Raw genomic sequence first — 22627 nt, 5'->3', positions numbered from 1 at the left:
GGAACCTGGATCCGAAAGGATTAAGCCATAAAGGTGGAATGGCAGGTAGTGTAGTTGCCTCTTTTTTTGAGGGTGGATAGTGATGGATGAATTGCCCATTGTAATGACAGTTGCTAGTTTACAGAGAGATGCCTATTTATGTGGATGAGGGAAGAACCTGCAACCCTTCCCTTTTTGGTTCCTTTTGATTAGGTACAGGATAATATTAACTGCCTGATGATTTTTAGCTGGGAATCTTGTGCTGCTTTGGCTTCCAGGGGATGAGGATGACATCATGGTGGCAGCCACATCTCTCCTCTTCCTTTCTTCTTTATCTCTTTCGAAAGAAAGAGAACTGTCAGCTTCCCATCCCCTCTAAGGGAAGGAAGACTTGGCCTAGCACCCAAGAAACCCTTACAGAGAATGCCACATCATTATCAAGTTGACCCGTTGTAACAGAGCTATAAGAATAACTTCTGTTTTTCTGAGGTTGTTTTCTTGTTCCTTATATTTCTCTGTGATTTGTCTTAATTTGAAGGTTTACAAGTAACTGGTTATGGATAAAATAAAACTATTCATAGAAGGAAGAAAGGAATTTTGGTACTTTCCAGCATTTTGAATATCTCTCCATCTGTCTATCCTCTAGTGTAGCCTATGTGCAGTGTGTCAGCCTAGTCTGGAGAAAAAGGATATTCAGGAGCTATCATTTTTTCTTTCACACAGTCTCCCATCTTGGGCATTGGGCTGTCTCACGCCTTAGTGTTCTTTGATCATTTCAATGCTGTTACCTTACTGACCTCTTGCTACTAGCTTGGACAACTGGTAATTTCAGGAAATATAGTAATAGAATCATAGCTGGAATTTTTGTTCTGTGTTTAAAACTGCAAGAATAAACTAGAGCTAGATTAGTAGCTACATTAAGATCTGCTCACCTTTATAAAGAGCTTTGTACTTTGCAGAACACTTTCTTCATTACCCTATGAGGTAGGTGATCTGAGGCCCCATTTTACATACGATAGATAAAGTTGAGGCTTAGAGATGGTTTTTGATTGCCAATAGCCACACAGCTAATAAATAGGAAAGCCTGAATTAGAATTTAGGTCTTTTGGTTTCAGTTCAGTTCTTTTCTCACCATTCCACATTGCCTCTTAATTAGGCAGCTAAAGGAAATGTGGCCTAAAATTTGATAATGGCAAAAAACTAAAATACTATATATCATGTTCATATGGGCTATATAATTTATATTTTAAAATATTAAATGTTGAATTGTGCCAGAAATTGAATGTCAACTACAAAGAAGAAGCTTTCTTTCCCTCACAATGCCTATATTGTGCTTAAGTTACTTTGTTTTGCTAATGTTCATTCTTATAGCAACTACCCATGTACAAAGTATTGTACTAGGTACTAAGGGAGAAAAGATTATTAAAATTTGCTCCCTATTATGTAGCCTCTTTTCTAATGGGAAATGTAATGAATAAATATGCCACATTATATAGATAGTGATGCAGAAATTGCCCTTTGACATGAGGGGAAAAAGACCATTTCCAACTGATGGGCTCAGGGAACTTTTCATAGACAATAAACTTTTGAGTTAGGTCTTGAAGGGCGGGTAGCATTTTCTCAGATGGAGATGAAGTATGGGAGAGGTATTTTAAGCTTGAATGTGAGAAGAGGCACAGAAATAGGAACATTTTGAACTTTGAAGAGGGATAATAGCCCCATACAGGACAGGTAAAAGGGAATAGTTCCAGATAAGACTAAAAAAGTAGGGAGGTACTAGGCTATGAAGTCTTTGAATTCTAGGCTCTAGCATTTGAATCCAGACTTCATTAAATAAGTAGTAGGGAGTTATTGAAGGATTTTGGGGACAGGAATGGTATGATCAGATCTGCACATAAACTGACATTTTATGAAGGAGGGATTGAAGTGGGTAGAGACTAGAAATGAGTAGACCAATTAAGTTGTGGTTCTAGTTTAAACAGGGTAATGAGGTACTGGAATAGTGTGGTGACATGCAGGGCACTGTGGGAGGCTCAATGGATCTGACTTGGTTACGGTTACCTGTTAAAGAAGAAAAAGGAATAAAAGCTAGCAGAACAGTTTTGACCATATGTTACATATGTAAATGGTTTCAGCATTGACAGAAATAGGAAAGTCAGGAGGAGTCAGATTAGGGGGAAAGGTCAGTTTGGTTTAGGATACATCTAATGAGTTGCCACATCTTGCTATCTTTTCATTCACATCCAAACCAACACATACAGCCAGTACCTTGGTTCTAACCCTCATCACTTCTTACCTAGATGATTGGAATAACTTCCTAATTGGTTTCTCTGCCAGTAAACTCCAGTGGCTCCCTATCACTTTTAGGAACAATCATAAAATAATCTGGTATCCAAAGGCCTACATAATTTGGTTTTCTCCATGACTTACCTTTCTAGTCATTTTCCCCCTCCTTATCTCCCTCATTTCCTTCAGTTCCTAGATAAAATTCTGCCTTCTGCAAGAAGCCCATCCCAGGTACCTTTTTTTTTTTTTTTAAGCAATCTGGTAGAAGTAACTTGCTCAAGGTTACACGGCCAGTGATTTCTGGGTGTGGTGCTGAGTGTCTGAGCCGGGGATTCCATCTCCAGGTCGTCCCAACACTGGAGCCGGTGCTCTTACTCGCTGAGCCACCTGGCCGCCCCTACATCCCAGGCACCTTTAATGCTAGTTCTTTTCCCCTGTTGGTTATTTCCACTTTATCCCATATATTGGTTTTTTTTTTTTTGTGTGAATAATTTTCATGTCTTCTCAAGCAGACTGTGGGTTCCTCCAGAGAAAGACTGTTTTTTGTTTGTTTGTTTTTGCCTTTCTTTGTATCTCTGGTACTTAGCACAACTAGCCTGGCACATAGAGTAGGCAGATAGTGTCTCAATGGATAGAGATTCTGGGCAAGTCAGTTAACCTCTTTTTGCCTTACTCCACTGGAGAAGGAAATGGCAAATCATTCCAGTACCTTTGTCAAGAAAACCCCATGGACAGCATTGATTAACATGCTGTGGTCCACTGAGTCACAAAAAATCAGACGTGACTGAACAGCAACTGGTACATAGTAGTGCTTAAATAAATGCTTGTTGACTATCTAATCATACTGTTGCCAAAGTGATTTCCCTTAAATGCAAACAGGACCACAATCACTCCTGTCCTCAATCAACTCCAGTAGACTTCTTGTTGGTTATAGTTAAAATATATACTTCTCTGTTTTTTAAAACAGCCTGAACTCAATTTTCTAATCTCATTGGACATTGCTTGCCCTCTATGCTTTTCAAATCAGACAAACTAGCCTTTATATTCTTCACAAATAACATTCTCTGTGCTTTTGTACTGACTACTTTCCCCTTGCCTGAAAATGTATGTCTTCCTCACCTCTGTCTCATAGAATCCCTCTCTCTTTTTTTTTTCCTGCTTTTTGAAGGGGGGAGGGCAATTGGGGTTAAGTGACTTGCCCAAGATCACATGGCAAATTTTGTGTTAAGTGTCTGAGGTCAGATTTGAACTCAGGTCCTCTTGACTCCAGGGCTGGTGCTCTATTCACTGTGCTACCTAGCCATGCTTCTTCCCCCCGCCACTTCTTTCAAGATGCATCTCAAGAACCTACATGTTGGCTTTCTTGATTCCTTCAACTGTTAGTTCCTTTTCTTCTAAACTACCTTGTATTTAACAACTTGGTGTTTATTTGAGTCCTCTTTATATTCTGTATATATGTATTGACTTTCTGTCCCATGTAAGGTATTTGCAATTTTGTTTCATTCTTTGTATTTATATCCATAGTTCCTGACCCATATTAGATCCTTGATATTAAAGCTTGTTGATTATTTGGGGGGGGAATTAGTAGGACATTGAGGTGGAGATATCCATTATGCAGTTGGAAATGTGACTGGACCTCAGGGTTAGAAATACAGATTTGGGAGTTATTTGCAGACATATTTTTTACCATGGTCATGTGTAAGGTTACCTAGGGAAATTGAAGAATTAAATCAATAAGTATTTTTTTAGGTGCAGAGTGTGCATTGTGTCTGTCAGCATTTATCACAATGTAATAAAACATGGTCTCTTCCTCAGAACTTAGTCTAAGGAAGAATATAAAAAAGCCAGAGATAGAATTTTGGAGTACCAGATGGTGAAGAAAGGTCAGGGAGGATAAGGAATGATGATGGATTATTGGATAAGAAGGCCATTGATTATTTTCGAAAGAACAGGATTAATAGAGTAGTAGGAACAGAAGCCAGAATGCATGGAATTGGGCATATTTCCCCCCAGCAATTAATATTGTATTAGGTAGGAAAAACTCCTCTCTGATGATTCTGGTAGCCTTTATCATTTCACTTGGTTTTGAACAGAGGGGGAACCTTGTGTATACTTTAGGATTTGTCATTTTTTTGTTGTTGCTCCTTTTAGATAATTTATACATCTGAATGTATTAACTTATTCTGTAATATGAATTTATTATGAATCTCATTGCTAACTTAAGGGAGAAATGTAAATATTAATGAGAGCTAGTTTATTTAGATTTTAAAATAATGTTGAAAAATTAATAACAATTTTAAAATAATAGTACTTTTTCTTTTTCTAGAAGGGATGAATTATGGATCTGTGCTTCAAGAGTTATTTCTTTTGTTTCATGATTTTTAAAAACTGTTTAATTCAAACTTGCAAATTAACATGTTAAAATGTTAAAATATCCCAAGTTAATTCATGTTTAATGTAATTTTTTTACGTTTTCAGTTTTTTTTATGTTTCTTGTAAGGCTCTCAGGTTAAACCTTTACTTTATTTCATTAAAAAAAAATTGTATGGGCATTGGAATTTTTTTTGGTAGGTGACTTATGAATCCTACAATGACAAAACCTTGAGTTTATTTAGTTCAACTGGTACTTTATTATTATTATTTTTGCTTTTTGGAGGGCAGTTGAGGTTAAGTGACTTGCTCAAGGTCACATGGCTAGGTAAGTGTTAAGTGTCTGAGACCTGATTTGAACTCAGGTCCTCCTGACTCCAGGGCTGGTGCTCTATTAGACACTGCGCCACCTAGCCACCCTTCAACTGGTACTTTAGCTGGAACTCCTTCTAAAACTTCCCTGACAAGTAGTTATCCATCCTCTGAAGACTTCTGATAAGGAAATCATTCCCTACCAAGGTAGCCCATTAAACTTTGGTGCAGATTTTATTGCTAGAAAGAATTTCCTTACATGTAGCTTAAATTTGCCTTCCCATTAATTTCTGTCTGTTGTTCCTAGCTCTTCCCTTTGGGTTAAGCTAGACTAAATAGGAACAAATCGGATGTTTTTTTGTATATTGGAAATGTTCAGATAGTAGAAGGCACTTGTGTTGGCCATCTTAGATCTTCTATAGGTTACTATTTCCATTTTCTTTAATTTTTCTTCTTATAACATGATTTCTACCATTCTCACTAGCCACTCTCCATTAGATATGCCTCAGTTTATCAGTAATCTTAAACTGTGATTCCCCCCAGAACTGAATAAAATATTCTAGATATCGTCTGTCTAGAGCAGGGTGCTGTTTGGGGTGCTTTGCTCCTCTTAATTGTGCCGATCTGGTAAAACTTGACTCACTGAATTCTCCAGCCACTACTCCTATCTTACTCCAGCCACCATCTACTTCCCCAACATGATCTCTGCCACCCTTCACCCATCTTACAATTGCAAAGTTATTTTTATGAACCTAAATGCAGGACTTTATTTATCCATATTAAATTTCATTTATTAGACTTGGCTCAGCTTTGTAGCTTGTAAGGATCTGTCCCGAGCCCTTGTGTCATTTTAAAATTTGACAAATATTCCATGCATGCCTTTACCCAAGTCATTGAGAAAAGTGTTACAATGCATAATGTGCAAAGCACAGATCATTGAGGCACTCTGCTCCTTCTACTGACCATCAAGGTGAATACACGTTGAATCTGACCATTCACCCTATTTCCATACTGTCATCTAGCCATTATCCTTTGTCCACAACAAAAACACAGGCAACTTTGTCAAAAGTTTTGCTAAAGTCAAGGTAAATTGTGTGTACAACCTTCCTTTAACTGATCAATCTGTTAATCTTGTCACAAATGAAAAAAAGTTTGGATTGTTCTTGGGAAGCTTCTGGTGATTCTTAGTGATCTCCATTTCCCTTTTTAAGTACTTACAAAGTACCCCTTGATATAAAACATTCCAGTATTTTGCCAAGAATTGAAGTGAAGCTTTAGTTTCAAGAATCTTCTTCCCCTTTTTGAACACTGGAACATTTGCTCATCATCAGTTGTACCTCTTCTATTCCCTGAAGTTTATAAAGAAATCACTGACAGCAGCTCAGCAATCCTATCTTCCAGTTCTCTCAGGTCCCCTTGATGTTTTGTCTGAGCTAGGTGAATTGAGAGCAGTTAGCAACTTTGTTCTCTTACCAACTTTTTATTTACCTTAGGTTTCAATTCCCTTTTATCTATTTCTGTTGTTCCTTTCCAGTCTGAAGGTTGTTCTCCCTGGAAAGAGGATTCAGAAGCACAATTAGCATCTAGTAGAGTATCTTAGTCTAGTCTTTATTATCCAGGATATTATCCCTATCCATCCTGGACAGGAATCCTCTCTTTTCTTTGTTTTTCTTGCCCCCAACATAACTTAATTTAACAAAAGGAACCAAAAAAAATGTCCCTTTTATTGCCATTCTTTGTATTCATTGATAACTTAAACTCATTCTGATTTGAACTATTATTTTTCTTCTTGATACTATTGTTAATGGAACTATGCTACTCATTCATTCTGTTTAAAAACCATCCTCCATTGCCCCACAATAAATTTTAACACCCCCCCCACCAAAATCCCTGAAAAATAAAATCCTCAATATATGTAGTTTCATAGCCCAGCAAAACAAATTTTCACAATGATCATGTCTGAAAACATGTGTCTGCATTTTAAGTTCATCACCATCAGTTGTCATCAAGTGAATGTCATGTACCAGCCTCATTATTTTGGACTAGTGGTTTATCTTTTCACTGCTCAACTACCAGTTCATCATTAGTTACCAGCCCCCCCCCCCTTTTTTTTTTAACAAACATTTATTTTATTTTTTAAAAATATTTATTTATTTTACTTTTTTGGAGGGGGGAAGGCAAGGCAGTTGGGGTTAAGTGACTTGCCCAAGGTCACACAGCTAGTAAGTGTTACGTGTCCGAGGCTGGATTTGAACTCAGGTCCTCCTGACTCCAGGGCTGGTGCTCTATTCACTGCGCCACCTACCTGCCCTCCCCCCTCTTCCCTTTTCTTTACATGGTTTTTAAAAGAATCTTAAGTTGGGTAATGAGTTCTCTGTACTTCCATATTATTCTCTTAAGGGTTTTTTTTTTTTAATTTAAAATGTCTTTTTTCAATTAAGCATTTTTTTTTCTGTTTTCCTCTTGCCCCCCCTACCTTGGGGGCTGGAGGGGTGGGGGAGAAAACATGAAAAACAAAACCCTTGTAACAATTATATATCAATATATGTTTCATTCCACATATTGAGCCCATCATTGCTCTGTCAAGATATGGGTAGCATTCTTCCATGATCTATCCTGTGGGAATTGTGGTTGATCATTACATCAGTTAGACTTCCTAAGTATTTCAAAATCCATTATCTTTACAGTGTTGGTATCGTAATTATAGTGCAAGTTGTTCTTGTTCTGCTCACTTTACTGCATCAGCTTTTTTCTCACTGCAATCAATTTATGTTTGTTCTGTCAGCATTAAATTAAGAGCATCCAATCCTGAGACCAACTGCTCTTGTGGAATTTTTAGGTAATTGGATCTTATATATCTTTTACTTTGAATATTTTGAAATCTATCTCAAAATCTAGAGTGTACAAAGTATGCCTAATGTTCCTCTCCTAATCTGTCATGAATTATGATGTTATGCCTACTTCCTCTCATGGTTCCTGTGATTTCTACTTCAGTAAACAGTTCCTTCTTTGTGGTAAGTCAGGTCTAGAATAGTAGTTCCCTGCATCACTTCCTCTACCTTTATAAAAAATAAAATTATTATTAAAGCAAGTAAAAATTTTGTTGGTTTTCTGTTAACTGCAAGAAAACTCCAATATATGACCAGAGTCAAAGTCTTCCATCCTTGCTATAACTCTTTGCAGATTTTGCAGTCTATTTCATAAAGTCATCCATTTTCTCCTTCTGGCTTGGTCAAGAGTATATTTTACCATAACATAATTTTTGTTTATCCCTTTTCCACAAGTGCTACATACCATACTTATCCTTTCCATTCATGGCTTTTCTCATGGTATTCTTTTGGTATATAATGCTATTCTGCTGCTCCTTTTACTAATTTGTTATCCCTCTTAAATATGGTTTGCCTTTTTGTTTCCATATTCCATTCTTGAATCATATCTTATTAAGTCTTAAAGATAGCCACAAAATGAAGTTTATTGTCTTTCTTAGCCTTGTAGACATTTTTACTTGTCTGCTTTCCAACCTATTCAAAGAGAGGAGTTGAGTTTGGGAGGTATGTTAGCAAGGAGCAATGGAGACAAATCTGTGTGTTTATATGAAGGTCAAGGAAGCTTTTCCAAATTGGTACAACATTTTCTGGTCCTAAATTTGTTTTTTATCTACCTGTTTTTATCTTATGCTGTAATAAGAGTTTTTCCTTGTTCTAAACTCAAACTGTTTGTCCTTGTTATGCTTCCTCTCCAAAAAAAAAAAAAACAAAAACCCTAAACAAACCCCCAAAACTCAAACTGATAGCAATACTAAGTGAAGAAAATGTTTTCAGTTCAGAAAATTATCCCCATTTTCAGTGGTAGAATTTTTATTTCCTTCCTCCCTCCCTTCCCCCTATGCTTTTTGTCAGTTGAGTATATTCTTCTAACTTTTGAAACAGAGAATATTACTTTTTTTCCTCTTAAGTTTATACATATTAAGATTTTACTGATAGGCAACTTGCTGATTGATTGTGGCATTCAGCAGTAATTCAACTCAAGATGTATCCTTCTCCTGGTAAATATATAGTTTTGGGGTCATTTTAAGTGCAGGCTAATAAAGACCATATTAACATTTTTCTTATACCATTTGGTGGCCATGAAAATTAGCATATGCACAAGACCTAAGAGAAATGCATCAATTGCTGAGAGAATTTTCAATGAACTCTGCCTTTCTTACCCATTAATTTTTTCTTTTTTTTCTCTCTTTATCTTTAATACTCTCTTCTCTCATTTTCCATACACATGAAAATGGATAGCTTTCCATCATTCCATGTAATTTATCTTTACTCTGTCTTATTAGGTTTTCATGGAGATATGAGTGAATGTTTAGTGGTAGGAACTTGTTTACATTTAGTGCATAGTGACCCTGATGAATGAACTTTGGTTAGCTCCTAATTTTAAAGAACACATATCCAGGGTAACTACAGAATTATCCTGGAATGGAATCTTTAATCATATGAGAGAAAGATGATTCTGCAGTGCTATTCTGTACATTTATGAAACATTTTAAAGGACTTTTTCATAATAAGAATTGTTTTCTTTTTTGGTAAAACTGAATTGCACCTTCTGAGAGCCACTTTTAAGGGAGGGGCTAACACATAGATCACCTTTTATTTTAAGTTTTGATGCACTAGTTCCCTATGACTATCTAGTTTCTGTTTGCTTTGACTCTGGCATGGACTCTGGAAGCAACATCACACCTTATACTTAAAATCTTACCAGAGGCATTGTTCTTGGAAAGTACCCTTCTTCCCCTTGCCTCTTTCCCAACATAAGTGGTTTTCTTTAATATCTCTTAGTATGTTATGAAAGTGAAAAGTGACTTTTACTTGGAGACAGATTAAGAAAAGGAGGGGTGGAGTGCTCCCTTGAATGTGACAAATTGCGCCAATAGCAGATTCATTAATTGTCATGTAACATTTAATTGAGCATCTTAATATGCTCAAGGCTCTATACTAAGGTCTTTGATAGATGGATAAGACCTAAACATAAATACACTTCAGTAATTCAGGGATCTATCATTTTGCCTGGATAGTATTCTCCCCTCTAATGTAAATCATAGCACTTAAAATTCTCTGTTCTTTTTGAGTTACTCTGAACAAAAACTGATCACTTTAGAGCCAACCTGATAAAGAGCTTCTCCTAACTTAGCTAGGCTAGTCCTCCGACAGGCATACCGAGTCTGACTCAAAGACTTACTAGGTTAGGAGGACCTATTATAAAGCTTGTGCTGTCAAGAACTTTGAGGATCTACTATATAGCTTGTGCTTTGAGAGACCCCAGTCAGTTTCATTCTGGATGAAGCAAAAGAAGGGAGCCAGAAAGGTCATTGTAAAAGAAGGCTTACTAATACAGCAAACATTTATCAGGGAAACCTTTTCTTCCTGGTCCCTTTTCCTGGTGCCTTTATTTATAGGTGTACCTTTTTTTTTTTAGATTTTGCTTTTTGAGGGGGGGAAGGTAGGGGCAGTTGGGGTTAGGTGACTTGCCCAAGGTCACATGGCTAGTTTTTGTGTTAAGTATCTGAGGCTGGATTTGAATTCAGGTCCTCCTGACTCCAAGGCTGGTGCTCTCTCTATTCATTGTACCACCTTGCCGCCCCTAGGTGTGCCTTCTTGATTTGCATGGCTTTGTCTTTGCATTTGTTTAACATCACTGGATTTCAGAGTTGGAAGGGACCTCAAAAGCCTTCTGATCCTACTCAGAATAAGAATAGTCATTCCAGTGAGGGGGAAGCTGCTATTCTCAATTTTTTCCCCTTATATTGAGCCTAAAACTGTGTCTTTGCAACTTTTACCTATTGTTTCTAGTTCTATTTTTCTTAAGCCATGCATCTGTTTCCTCAGTTTCAGTCCTTTGTCACCAACTGCTTACTGGACATTTCCACCATGATGCCCCATAAGCTTTACGTATTCAACATGTCCAAAATGGAACTCATCTATTCTCCGGTCCCCCTTTCCTACCCTCTTCAATCTACTCCTTTTCCTACTTTTCCTGTTATTATTTAGACCACTGTCATCCTTAGTTACCTAGGTTTCCAACTTTGGTGTCATTCTTAGCTCTTTACTCTCCTTCATATACCATAGCCATCCAGTCTTTTGCCACATCAGGTACCATCAATTCTACCTACTCAATATCTTTCCTGTCTACACCTGGTTATTTACTCCCATGGTCACCAGTTCAGATGCTCTTTGTTTGTTCCCTGGATTAGTGCTGTGGTCTTCTAATTGGTATCCATATCCCTCCCGACTTTCCTCTTTCCGCTCTGCCCTTCATACAACTGCTAAATTAAGGTACCTAAAGCATAGATATGATTATTGTCACCTTGCTCAAGAAGCTTCAGTACTTCCTTCGCATTAGTTTAACATTACTGTGCCCTCTGTGCTAAAATGCAAACTTTCCTCTGTTAATCATTTAAAATCATTCACATCTAGTTAGAGTTTGTGTTCACATACTCAGTAATTCCGCCAAGCTGCTGTTTCCTTTATAATAATTTTATCTCCTCTCTTGGTGCCTTTGTATAGGTGGTATATGCTACCTGAAATTTTTTCTCCCTCCCCTTCTGTCTTCTGGAATCCCTAGACCCCTTCAAGACTCAGCTCAGATGCTACTTCCTATTTTCTAATCCTCTCACCCTCAATTGGTGCTGCTCCCCTCTTGTCTCCTTCCCTAAAAACTCCACTTGTGGGGGGGCGGAGCCAAGATGATGGAGTAGAAGCACGACCCTCCCGCGGCTCCAGCTTCCACCCTCCCCAATCCATGTAAAAAGGGGACTCTAAACAAACTTTGGAGCTGCAGAACCCACAAAATGACACAGAGAAGCTAACCTCCTGCTGAGAACAGTCGGGCAGGCCGGCAGGAATCGGCCAGCGCAACGCCGAGCCCAGCACCACGCTGAGGCTTTAGCCCCAGGGCGGGCCTGACCAGCTGCCAGCCAGAGGGACTCCAAATCAGCAGCAGCTGTGGCCGTTTCCAGATTTATCAATACATAGATGCGAAGGACAAGGTGAGAGGCCAGTGCATTCTGGACTTTGGGACCCAGTAAGTGGGAGTGCGTGGCTTTTACCCCCGGGGCAAGAAACCGCTGAGACAATGGCACAGCCTGCCAGCGCCACGTGGCGGCTTCAGCTCCTGGCCTGCAGAGTGTAGGGGGACCAAGCACCAGTCTGAGGGGTAATCGCTCTTGCTTTAACCTGCTTGGATCTGGATTGCAGTCTAGGGTGGAGGTCCTGGGGTGTGTGTCCAGCTTGCCAGAGCGTGTGGAGACCTCAGAGAGGGCACCCATCTAATACCTCTGGCAGCTGAGAAAACCCCAGCGTTTGGGACGAAAACTCCCCTGTCTGGTGGCAGAGTCCTACTGTGGCAAAAAGCCCAAAAGTCAAATCATTGAGTGGCAAAATGAGCAGGCAAAGGAAACAAAGCAGACAGAAGATTCCAACATTACACTCCTATTTTGGGGATAAGAAGGAGCAAGGCATGGAACAGGAGGAAATCAGTGAAGTCAGAACTCCTGCACCAAAAGCTTCAAAGGAAAATACAAGCTGGTTACAGGCCATAGAGGACCTTAAGAAGCAGATAAGAGAAGTGGAGGAAAAATTGGGAAGAGAAATGAGAACAATGCAAGAAAATTATGAAATGAGAGTCAACAGCCTGACTGAAGAAAATAATACCTTAAAAAACAGACTGACTCAAATGGCAAAGGAGGCTCAAAAAGGCAATGAGGAGAAGAATGCCTTAAAAAGTCAAATTTGCCAGATGGAAAAAGAATCTCAAAAGCTCACTGAGGAGAATTCATTGCTTCAGAATTAGATTGGAGCAAATGGAAGCTAATGACTTTATGAGAAATCAAGATGCTGTTAAACAGATCCAAACAAATGAAAGAATAGAAGGCAATGTGAAATATCTCATGGGAAAAACCACTGACCTGGAAAATAGATCCAGGAGAGATAATTTAAAAATTATTGGACTGCCTGAGAGCCATGACCAAAGTAAGAGCCTGGAAAGCATCCTCCAGGAAGTTCTCAAAGAAAACTGCCCTGATGTTTTAGGACGAGAGGGCAAAATAGAGGTTGAAAGAATCCACCAATCACCTCCTGAAAAAGATTCCAAAAAGAAAACTCCTAGGAATATTATAGCCAGGTTCCAGAATTCCCAGATTAAGGAGAGAATATTACAAGCAGCCAGGAAGAAACAATTTGAATATTGTGGAAACACAATCAGGATAACCCAGGATCTGGCAGCTTCTACACTGAAGGATCGAAGGGCCTGGAATGTGATATTCCGGAGGTCAAGGGAGCTGGGATTAAAACCAAGAGTCACCTACCCAGAAAAACTGAGTATCATGTTTCAGGGGAAAATATGGTCATTCAGTGGAATACAGGACTTTCAAGCATTCTTGCTGAAAAAACCAGAGTTGAATAGAAAATTTGACATTCAGATGCAAGAAGCAAGAGAAGCATGAGAAGGTAAACAGGGTAAAGAAATCATAAGGAACTTATCAAAGTTGAACTATTTTTTTTTTTTTTTTGGAGCAATCGGGGTTGAGTGGCTTGCTCGGGGTTGCACGGCCGGTTGTTGTTTCTGGGTGTGGTGCTAGGTGTCTGGGCCCGGATTTGAAGCTCTTGCTTGCTGAGCCACCTGGCCAAAGTTGAACTGTTAACATTCCTACATGGAAAAACAATAATTGTAACTTATGAAACTTTTCTCAGTAGTTGAAGGGTTTAGAAATATATATATATATGTATTATATATATATCTCTTTATATGAGGGTATTCGGGCATATGAATACATATGTGAATGTGTGTATATATGTTTACAGGTATACATAGATAGAGGGTACGGGACCAATTTAACAGGAAGGGATGATACTTAAAAGGTGAAATTAAGAGGTGAGAGGAATATAATGAGAGGAGATGGGGAGAGACAGAGTGGGGCAACTATCTCATACAGAAGAGGCAAGGGAAAATGGTTACAATGGAGGGGAAGAATAGGAAGGCAAAAGGGAATGGGTCAACCTTATTCCTATTGAATCTGGCTTGAGGAGGGAGGGAAATACACACTACATAGGGGGATCTCACCCTCCAGGAGAATAGGGGGGGAAGGGGATGTGAGGGGGGATGATGGACGGGAGGGCAGGCTGGGGGGGAGGGAAGTTGGAAGCACCCACTTTTGAAAAGGGACAGGATCAAAGTAGAGAATAGAACAAGTGGGATGTGGGATAGGAGGGAGGGAAATATAGTCAGTCTTCTACAATACATCTACTATGTTATTGTTTTGCATTAGCCGCACATGTACAACCTATACTGAACTGCTTGTCTCCCCAGTGGGGGTGGGTGGCAGGGGGGAAAGGGAATGAATCTGGAATTGAAAGTTTTAAAATCAAATATTCAAATATATGTGTATATATATATATATATATAAACAAATAAAAAAAATACACACACAAAATAAAAACTCCACTTGTTTTGTGTGTGTATTTTGAATCTATTTCTGTGAAATGTTACTTCTGCTCAGCAGAATGTAAACTTGAGGGCAGGGGTTGTTTGTCTTAATACTTTCAGTGTCCTGCACATAGACACTTAAAAAAATTTTGTTGAATTGCAAATTCTATGTGGAGATATTTGGGCACTGGGAAAGATGTATAGGGGTTTTTTTTTTTATTTTTACATTTAATTTTTTTCCAATTACATGTAAAGATAGTTTTCAGCATTCATATTTGTAAGATTTGAAAACTTTTCTTCCTTCCCTCCCCCCTTCCCAAGACTGCAAGCAATCTGACATAGGTTATACTTGTACAATCATGTTAAACATATTTCCATATTAGTCATGTTGTGAAAGAACAATCAGAACAAAAGGGAAAAACTATGAGAAGGAAAAAAGCAACAAAAAAGTGAAAATACTATGCTTCAATCTACATTCAGATTCCGTAGTCCTTTCTCTGGATATGGATAGTATTTTCCATCACAAGTCTTTTGGAATTGTCTTGTATCGTTGTATGGCTGAGAAGAACTAAGTCTATCATAGTTAATCATTGTACAATATTTTCCTGGTTCTACACATTTCACTCAGCATCAATTCCTTTTTCTGAAATCTGCCTGCTCATCATTTCTTATAGTACTATCTAGTATTCCATTACATTCATATATCACAACTTGTTCAGCCATTCCCAAATTGATGGGCACCCCCTCAATTTCCAATTCTTTGCCACCACAAGAAGAACTGCTATAAATATTTTTGTACACGTGGGTCCTTTCCTGTTTTTTTTATGGTCTCTTTAGGATATAGACCTAGTAGTGTTACTGCTGGATCAAAGGGTATGCACAGTTTGATGTATAGTTTTAATAATATGTAAATACTACCCTTATGGGCAGAAAGGTGGTACAGAGTGCTAGGCCTGGATTCAGGAAGACGTAGTTCTCTGAGTTCAAATCTGGCTTCAGACACTTAACTAGCTATGAGACCCTGGACAAATCCCTTAACCCTGTTTACCTTGGTTTCCTCATCTGTAAAATGAGCTGGAGAAGGAAATGGAAAACCACTCCAGTATCTTTGCCAAGAAAACCCCACGTGGGGTCACAAACACTGAAACATCACTGAAAACAGCTGAAAAACAATATTGCCCTCAAGAAGTTTACTGTTGTCTGTTGAACATGGGGTAAGGTGCCAACACAGATTATGAGGTAGTATTAGAATACAAGTGTCGTCTGCTATAGCAGAGAATGTTCTGGATGACACTTATACTCTAAATGCCTTCAGCATTATCACTTAAAATAAAATATAAGAACTAGAAAATTTTTAATGCATTTTTAAAAAAAAGTGAATACGAGTATATTTGACATAAAAGGAAAAGTGCTTGAAATGTCTTATTTGGTGTTCTTTCAGGGAGGAGGACATGTATCGTGCTGAAGATGAAATAGAAAAGGAGAAAGAATTACTGGTACGTGAAAGAGGGTTATCAGGTACGTTTGAGGTTTTATTTATATATAGCACTTCATATTTACAGGACAAATTATAGAATTCACATCCAGTTTCACAAAGTTCTTCTATATATGTATAAATTTTCATTAGATTGTGAGCTCCTTGAGGGCAGGAACTTTTTTTTCCCTTTGTATCCCTAGCACTTAGCTCAGTGCCTGGCACATAATTGATGCTCAATAAATGTTTATTGCCTGAGTGAATGAACAACAATAGCGAGCATTTTCACAGTGCTTTAAGGTTTACACAATGCTTCACAAATATTTTCTCATTTTGTCTCCACAGCAACTTGGGGGGGTGGAGTAGGTCTGTTATTCTCCCCATTTTAAGATAAGGAAACTGAGGCTGAGAGAAGTCGTGACTTTCCCTGGATCACAAAGCTCATAGTTGTCTGAGGTTATGTTTGAAGCCAGATTTTCCTGAATTCAGATCAAACAGTTTATTCATTCTGCCATTTACTATCTCCTAAACAGTCATAACACACAACTTTTTTAATCTTACATTTATTATTGTAAAATTAGAATTAGTTTGAGCAATTGAAGGGCGTCAGGGCAAAGAGTGCTTCCATAAGAAAGTTTAATTTGGGTGCAAGTAAATTTTCGAAATTCCTTAATTCACATCATTTATCATCAATTGAAAGCAACTTTGTCTCAATTATGTATTTTATTTGATCTCTCAGTAGCAGAGGAGTACATTGTTTTAAATATATATTTCATTTGAGTGACACTGGCCAAGTCCATTTATTTATATACACTTTTCATTTTAAAAATTTGAGGAATTTCCAAGAAAGAAGTCTTTTGTGCATGAATTGTATGAATCTATCATTCATTGTCCCATGATTTTATTTAAACCATGGTCCAATACTTTTTTTTTTTTAATTTTAAATTTGTCTATTTACTTTTAGTTTACAACATTCAGATCCACAGGCTTTTGAGTTCTAGATTTTCTCCTCCCTCTCCTCCCCCCTCCTCATCATGGCAGCATGCAATCTGATATAGATTGTACAAATACCTTCACATTAAACATTAGTCAAGTAATAAAGAAGGATTATAACCAATGGAATGAACATAGAGAAAGAAGGAACAAAACAAAAAAGAGAGCAAATAGTTTGCTTCAATCTGCATTCAGGTTCCATAAATCTTTCTCCAGATATGGATAGCCTTTTCTATCATGAGTCCCTTGTAAATTGTTTTATAACCTTGCTTTGCTGAGATGAGCCTAGTCTATCAAAGTCAGTCATCACAGATAACTGTAATTGTTATCTGTAATTGTTACAGATTATCTCTGTAATAATCTGTAACACTAAAGCAGGTAGATGGCTCAGTAGACAAAATTCTGGCCTTGGAGTCAGGAAGAACTGGGTTCAAATCCAGCCTCAGACACTTATTAGTTGAGTGACCCTGGACAAGTCACTTAACCTCTGTTTGCCTTAACCCAGTGCAGAAGGCAACAGAAAGCCATACCAGAATCTTTATGGGGCAGCTAGGTGGCACATTGAATAGAGCACCAGCCCTGGAGTCAGGAGGACCTGAGTTCAAATCTGGTCTCAGACATTTGACACACTAGCCATGTGACTTTGGGCAAGTCACTTAACCCCAATTGCCATCCAAAAAGCAAAAACAATAAAAACTAAAAATAAAAAAAATAATCTGTAACACAGATATCTGTAATTGTGTGCAATGTTCTCCTGTTTCTGTTCCTCTCACCCAACATCAGTTTATGTAAGTCTTTCCTGGTTATTATGAAGTCTGTCTGCTCTTCATTTCTTATAGCACAGTATAGTATTCTATTACATTCATATACTACAGCTTGTTTAGCCATTCCTGAATTGATGGGCATTCCCTTGATTTTCAATTCTTTGTCACCACAAAAAGAGCTGCTAAAAATTTTTGTACATGTGGGCCCTTTTCCCATTTTTATAATCTCTTTGGGATACAGCCCTAGAAGTGGTATTGCTGGGTCAAAGAGTATGGACATTTTTTATAACCCTTTGGGCATAGTTCCAGGTTGCTCTCCAGAAGGATTGGATCAGTTCACAACTCCACCAACAATGCATGAGTGTTCCAATTTTTCCACATCCTCTCCAGCATTTATCATTTTCCTGTTTTGTCATCTTAGCCAATCTGACTGGTGAGATATGGTACCTCAGAGTTGTTTTGATTTGCATTTCTCTAACCAATAGTGATTTAGAGCATTTTTTTATATGACTATAGATAGCTTTAATTTCTTTCTCTGAAAACTGCCTGTTCATATCCTTTGACCATTTATCAATTGGGGAATGACTTGTATTCTTATATATTTGACTCAGTTCTCTGTATATTTTAGAAATGAGGCCCTTTTCAGAGACACTGATTGTAAAAACCCTTTCCCAATTTTCTGCTTCCCTCCTGATCTTGGTTACATTGGCTTTGTTTGTACAAAAACCTTTTCCATTTAATGTAATCAAACTTATTCATTTTGCGTTTTGTAATGCTCTCTATCTCTTGTTTGGTCATAAATTCTTCCATGGGTCCAATCTTAATCTCTAAAACATGGATCCAGACTTGTTCCCTCAACCATGGGACCTCAAACCACTACCTGTTCTGTGGTCACTGGAATAGGCTTCTGCTGGATGGGATGAGATGGTTCATGTCCTACTCACTGGCTTCAAGTACACAGAGATAGTGTTAGGGGGCTATGCAGGCACTGCTTCTGGGAGCCATCAGCAGCTTCAGTGTGAATATAAAGCAAGGAAGTACTACTGATATGTGCATTGTTTTAAGTTCTTTTCAGTCATGTTTGACTCTTTTGTGACCCCGTTTGGAGTTTTCTTGGCAAAGATACTGGAGTGGTTTGCCATTTCCTTCTTCAGCTCATTTTACAGATGAAGAAACTTAGATGATCAGGGTTAAGTGACTTGCCCAGGGTCACACAGCTAGTTAAGTTTCTGAGGCCAGATTTGAACTCAGGAAGATGAGTTTTCCTGACTGTAGGCCTGGTACTCTACCCACTGTGCCCCCCTAGTTTTCCGTATATGTACACAGGGTGTTCCTAAAGTCTTATAACTTTAATAGGTTAAAGACTTGGAATATCCTTTACTATATCACTGCCAGATCTGGAGTCCATCTTTTCTAGAAAGCAGTTTTAAGAATTTTATTAATAGCTTTAATCTTATGATGCTATTTAGAAATCCATTATTTTATGAAATGGATACAAGAAATATTAATGAAAGATTTTCCCTTCTTTACTTCATTGTTACGGCCATACCTTTCTCCCTGGATAAGAATAGCTTCATTTTATTGAAAGAGTACATCGTTGCCTTTGTTATGAGATTGCTACATTTTATTTTTTCTTACTTATGATTGTTTTGTATTCGTTCCTTAACAGAACCCAAGTTAAGTGTGGCCCCTGAAATGGACATTATGGACTATTGCAAAAAAGAGTGGAGAGGAAATACCCAAATGGCAAAACGGATGAAAAAGGTGTGATTAAAAACTAAGCATGTGTTCATGCATGTATACATGCATATGCTGTTGTGTGTGGGCTTTAGTGCATGCTTTCATTGATAGTCATGTAACTCTTTTGTTTTCAGAAATTCTTTAATATAAATCATTATTAGGTTATTTCTGAGAATATTGTTGACTTAAGTTTATGGGTGAGGAAACAGAGTCCAAGGATATATGTATATAAAAGGAATTTGGTCCTAGGTGCATTCTGAATATATGGTTGGTACCAACTCATCAGACTGCTACTAATTTTTAAATTAATTAGTATTTTATTGAAAGATTGATTTCCCACTTTAGGTTTAGGTTAGACCAGTCTGAGGACACTGCTTTTCTCCACAGTTAAGGACTTAGTAAGAGAAGGACATCCTGCTATTATAATTAAGGGACTTGGCAGCTTCCGGTTTATATTACTGGACCTTGAGAAGGTTATGGAAGCTTTGAGTGGACCACTTACAGGTCCTACAAACCCAGGAAATCCCAGGCATAAGGCACTTGCTTTTCTCCTCAAGGATCATTATTAAGAGCCCTGTGGTACATGGACTGAACTAGATACCCCAGGTCCTTCCTTAGAGTAATTAGGAATGAGGATCAGGGGAAGCTCAGATCCTCCTGTGTTCTTTTGGAGGATAGTTACTCCGAAAAGAGAAGTAGTGGCTCAAGCCTAAAAGTAGATCTCTTATGATTGCCATTTATATGGGGCTTACCTCTTAGGTAGGACAGTCCTCAGGTTACCTGGAATTGTAGGGTATGGGCAGGTAGTCCTTGTATCCTGGTACTGTTTTGATGGGTTGTGCCTCTTCATTTCTGATTGATTAAATATTGGTTGGGCATTTTCTGTGTGCCCAGTAGTAGGTCCTGTGCTGTATACAAAAATAATATAGAACATATACTATGTTCTGTACTCTATACAAGCCCTCAGAGGAGCTTGTTTTCTGGTTGGGTGCCATATTGTAGGACTGTTCCATATCTCATCATTAGATGAGCCATTGACTGCTGGCCACAAATTACTATTTGTCTTGAGAAACTTTTGGCAATTTTTCCCTTGTCACTGTCAAGAAGATACGGTTCAGCATCACTTACATGAAAACAAAACTAGTCCTGTTTGGCAGGTTTCTTTCACCATCCAAGTGGAGTTCTAAATGACTCTTTTTGACAGGACAGTACATTTAGCTGCTTGATTTGGGGGCAGAATATATTTTGGAACTAATTCAGCAGGATGCTATTCTTTTTAAAATTGGACATTCTGCATGGGCCATATGAAAGTCCCTTCCAGATATGACAATCAGTTGCTAACATCTGCTCCAACATTTTTTTTTTCTGGCTAAAATAGTTTCTTCCATGTTAGAACTCTGGGAATTTATCCAAATATACATACATATGTGCTTGAGAAGATTTAGAGCCCTTTTTGATGAGGGAAAATTTTGGCTTTGTCTGCAGGTACCCCTGCTGCCCACACTTAGCTAAAGTGAATTGGTTTTTCCCTCTGGGCAAGAATACAACTCTAACTCTTAAACTTTCAGGGCAGATGGAGAAATTTTTTTTCTTACTGCACACCTGCATATTTAAAGCACATGACTCCAAGTTTTATCGATAGCATAAATTTCTGCACCATAGGGACTTGTTAGAGAGTAGAGTCCTGTGCAAACTGTGATCTGCCAGAGATGCAATTGAGAAACTGATATTTGAGAAAGGCAACTTGATAGACTTATAAATGGCCATTTAAAAAGATTTTCTGATGCCTAGCTCTGCATGAATTTAGATAATCAGAAAGGAGATATCTGGTCCATATTATTTTAACTCCCTGAAGAAATAGCTTTGCTGATTTCTGGTTTGATGTCATGTCTCTCTGACTCTGGAGAGGGCCAGAGAATAGCAAACATCTGTTCGTCCACCTTTACCTCACAGAGGAGGAAAATGAAGTCTAGAAAGGTGACTTGCCCAAAGCTACCCCGATTTTTCTTAGTGAATCCTGGATTAGAACTTGGGTCTCCTGACTCCTAGTCAGATGCCATTTCTTTTTCATCTGGCTGCTTGATGTCCAAAATGTTCATTTGGACATGGGTCTTTGTCTTTCACAAACCATGGTTGAAAACTTTCTCTACCTTACTCCCCAGTTTTCTTTATTATGCAATAAATTAACCCTTGAATTTCGTTCTTGAAAAAGCGGATTTCTATAGGTGAATTTGTGTGCTTTCTTTGATCAGACATTGAAAACCATGTTTTCCAGTAGGAAGCTCAGTTCTCTTTGCCTGGTAAAGCACTGCTTATCCCGTATACTTTATCATGTTACTGTATCATGAATTCTGTCCTGTATCCCCTCACCTAATGCTGGTAACAAAAATCCCTCCTCCTCTGCCCTGACATACATTGACTTTTGTTTTGAAAACTTCTTAATAGTTATCCTATAATAGTGCATATTGTAGTTGTCAGTATTATTTCTTTTAGACTGTAAGCTTCAAAAGGGATTGTTTCTCCCCAACACCTACCCAGTTCTTTTTACCATGAGAAGTGCTTAAACATTTATTGAATTGAGGAAAAATTACATTTTAGTTTTTTGATAAAATCATTTGAATTCTCTGTAGGGAGAATTAGACCAAATGTCCCCTCCTTTTCCCCCTTCTTTTTGAGGAGGAGATTTGGTTATATAAAGAACATCTGTGAGTTTTGAGACTTGGGATGAATTTTTCCTTTATGAATAAAACTTTCTAAGCCACCTGAACTTAGTAATGGCTGTATTGGTTTCTTTGACAATTTCACACAGGGCTATGAAGAAGTTTCTCAGAAATTTACCTCTATAAGGAGAGTCCGAGGTGATAATTACTGTGCTCTCAGGGCAACCTTGTTCCAGGCAATGAGCCAATCAACTGATCTTCCTGTCTGGCTCAAGAATCAGGATATAATGCTGGTATGTTTCAGATTTGCTCTTAAAACTTACATACTTAGAAATGTTACATATCTAAAAATTGAAATACTTTAAAAGATTAAATATTTTAAGATGCTTCTTTTCAGAATATTATCTTTTTCTTCTGGAGTGTCTCATGTTTATTTTTAAATCAAAACATTTTTTTCAATTAACCAGAATCTTTCTTCTTTCCCTCCTCCCTTTGACCCCACTGAGAAGACCCCACTGAGAAAGAAAGAAAAAGAAAGCCCTACATAAATATTTATAGTCAAACAAAACAAATTCCTG

General features: G+C 38.0%; 1 protein-coding gene across 3 annotated transcripts in view; it reads left to right on the top strand.

Annotated features, from left to right (window-relative positions):
• Positions 1-22627, top strand: part of OTULIN (OTU deubiquitinase with linear linkage specificity) — a 55904-nt gene that overhangs the window by 5019 nt on the left and 28258 nt on the right. For 2 of the 3 annotated variants that reach the window (XM_069101420.1, XM_069101418.1), the window contains exons 2-4: positions 15860-15936; positions 19319-19413; positions 22199-22342. In XM_069101420.1, coding sequence (XP_068957521.1) covers positions 15870-15936; positions 19319-19413; positions 22199-22342 — 306 coding nt within the window. In that variant the 5' untranslated portion in view covers positions 15860-15869. The remainder of the gene's footprint in view (positions 1-15859; positions 15937-19318; positions 19414-22198; positions 22343-22627) is intronic. The other variant, XM_069101419.1, reaches the window with a different exon arrangement.

This window comes from Petaurus breviceps, unplaced genomic scaffold, assembly GCF_028583685.1.
Source record: "Petaurus breviceps papuanus isolate PSGF00001 unplaced genomic scaffold, PetGlider_PUasm1.0 47, whole genome shotgun sequence".
Lineage (NCBI taxonomy): Eukaryota > Metazoa > Chordata > Mammalia > Diprotodontia > Petauridae > Petaurus > Petaurus breviceps.
The sequence above is the reverse complement of the archived record's forward strand: the minus strand, read 5'-3'. Positions and strand labels throughout refer to the sequence as shown.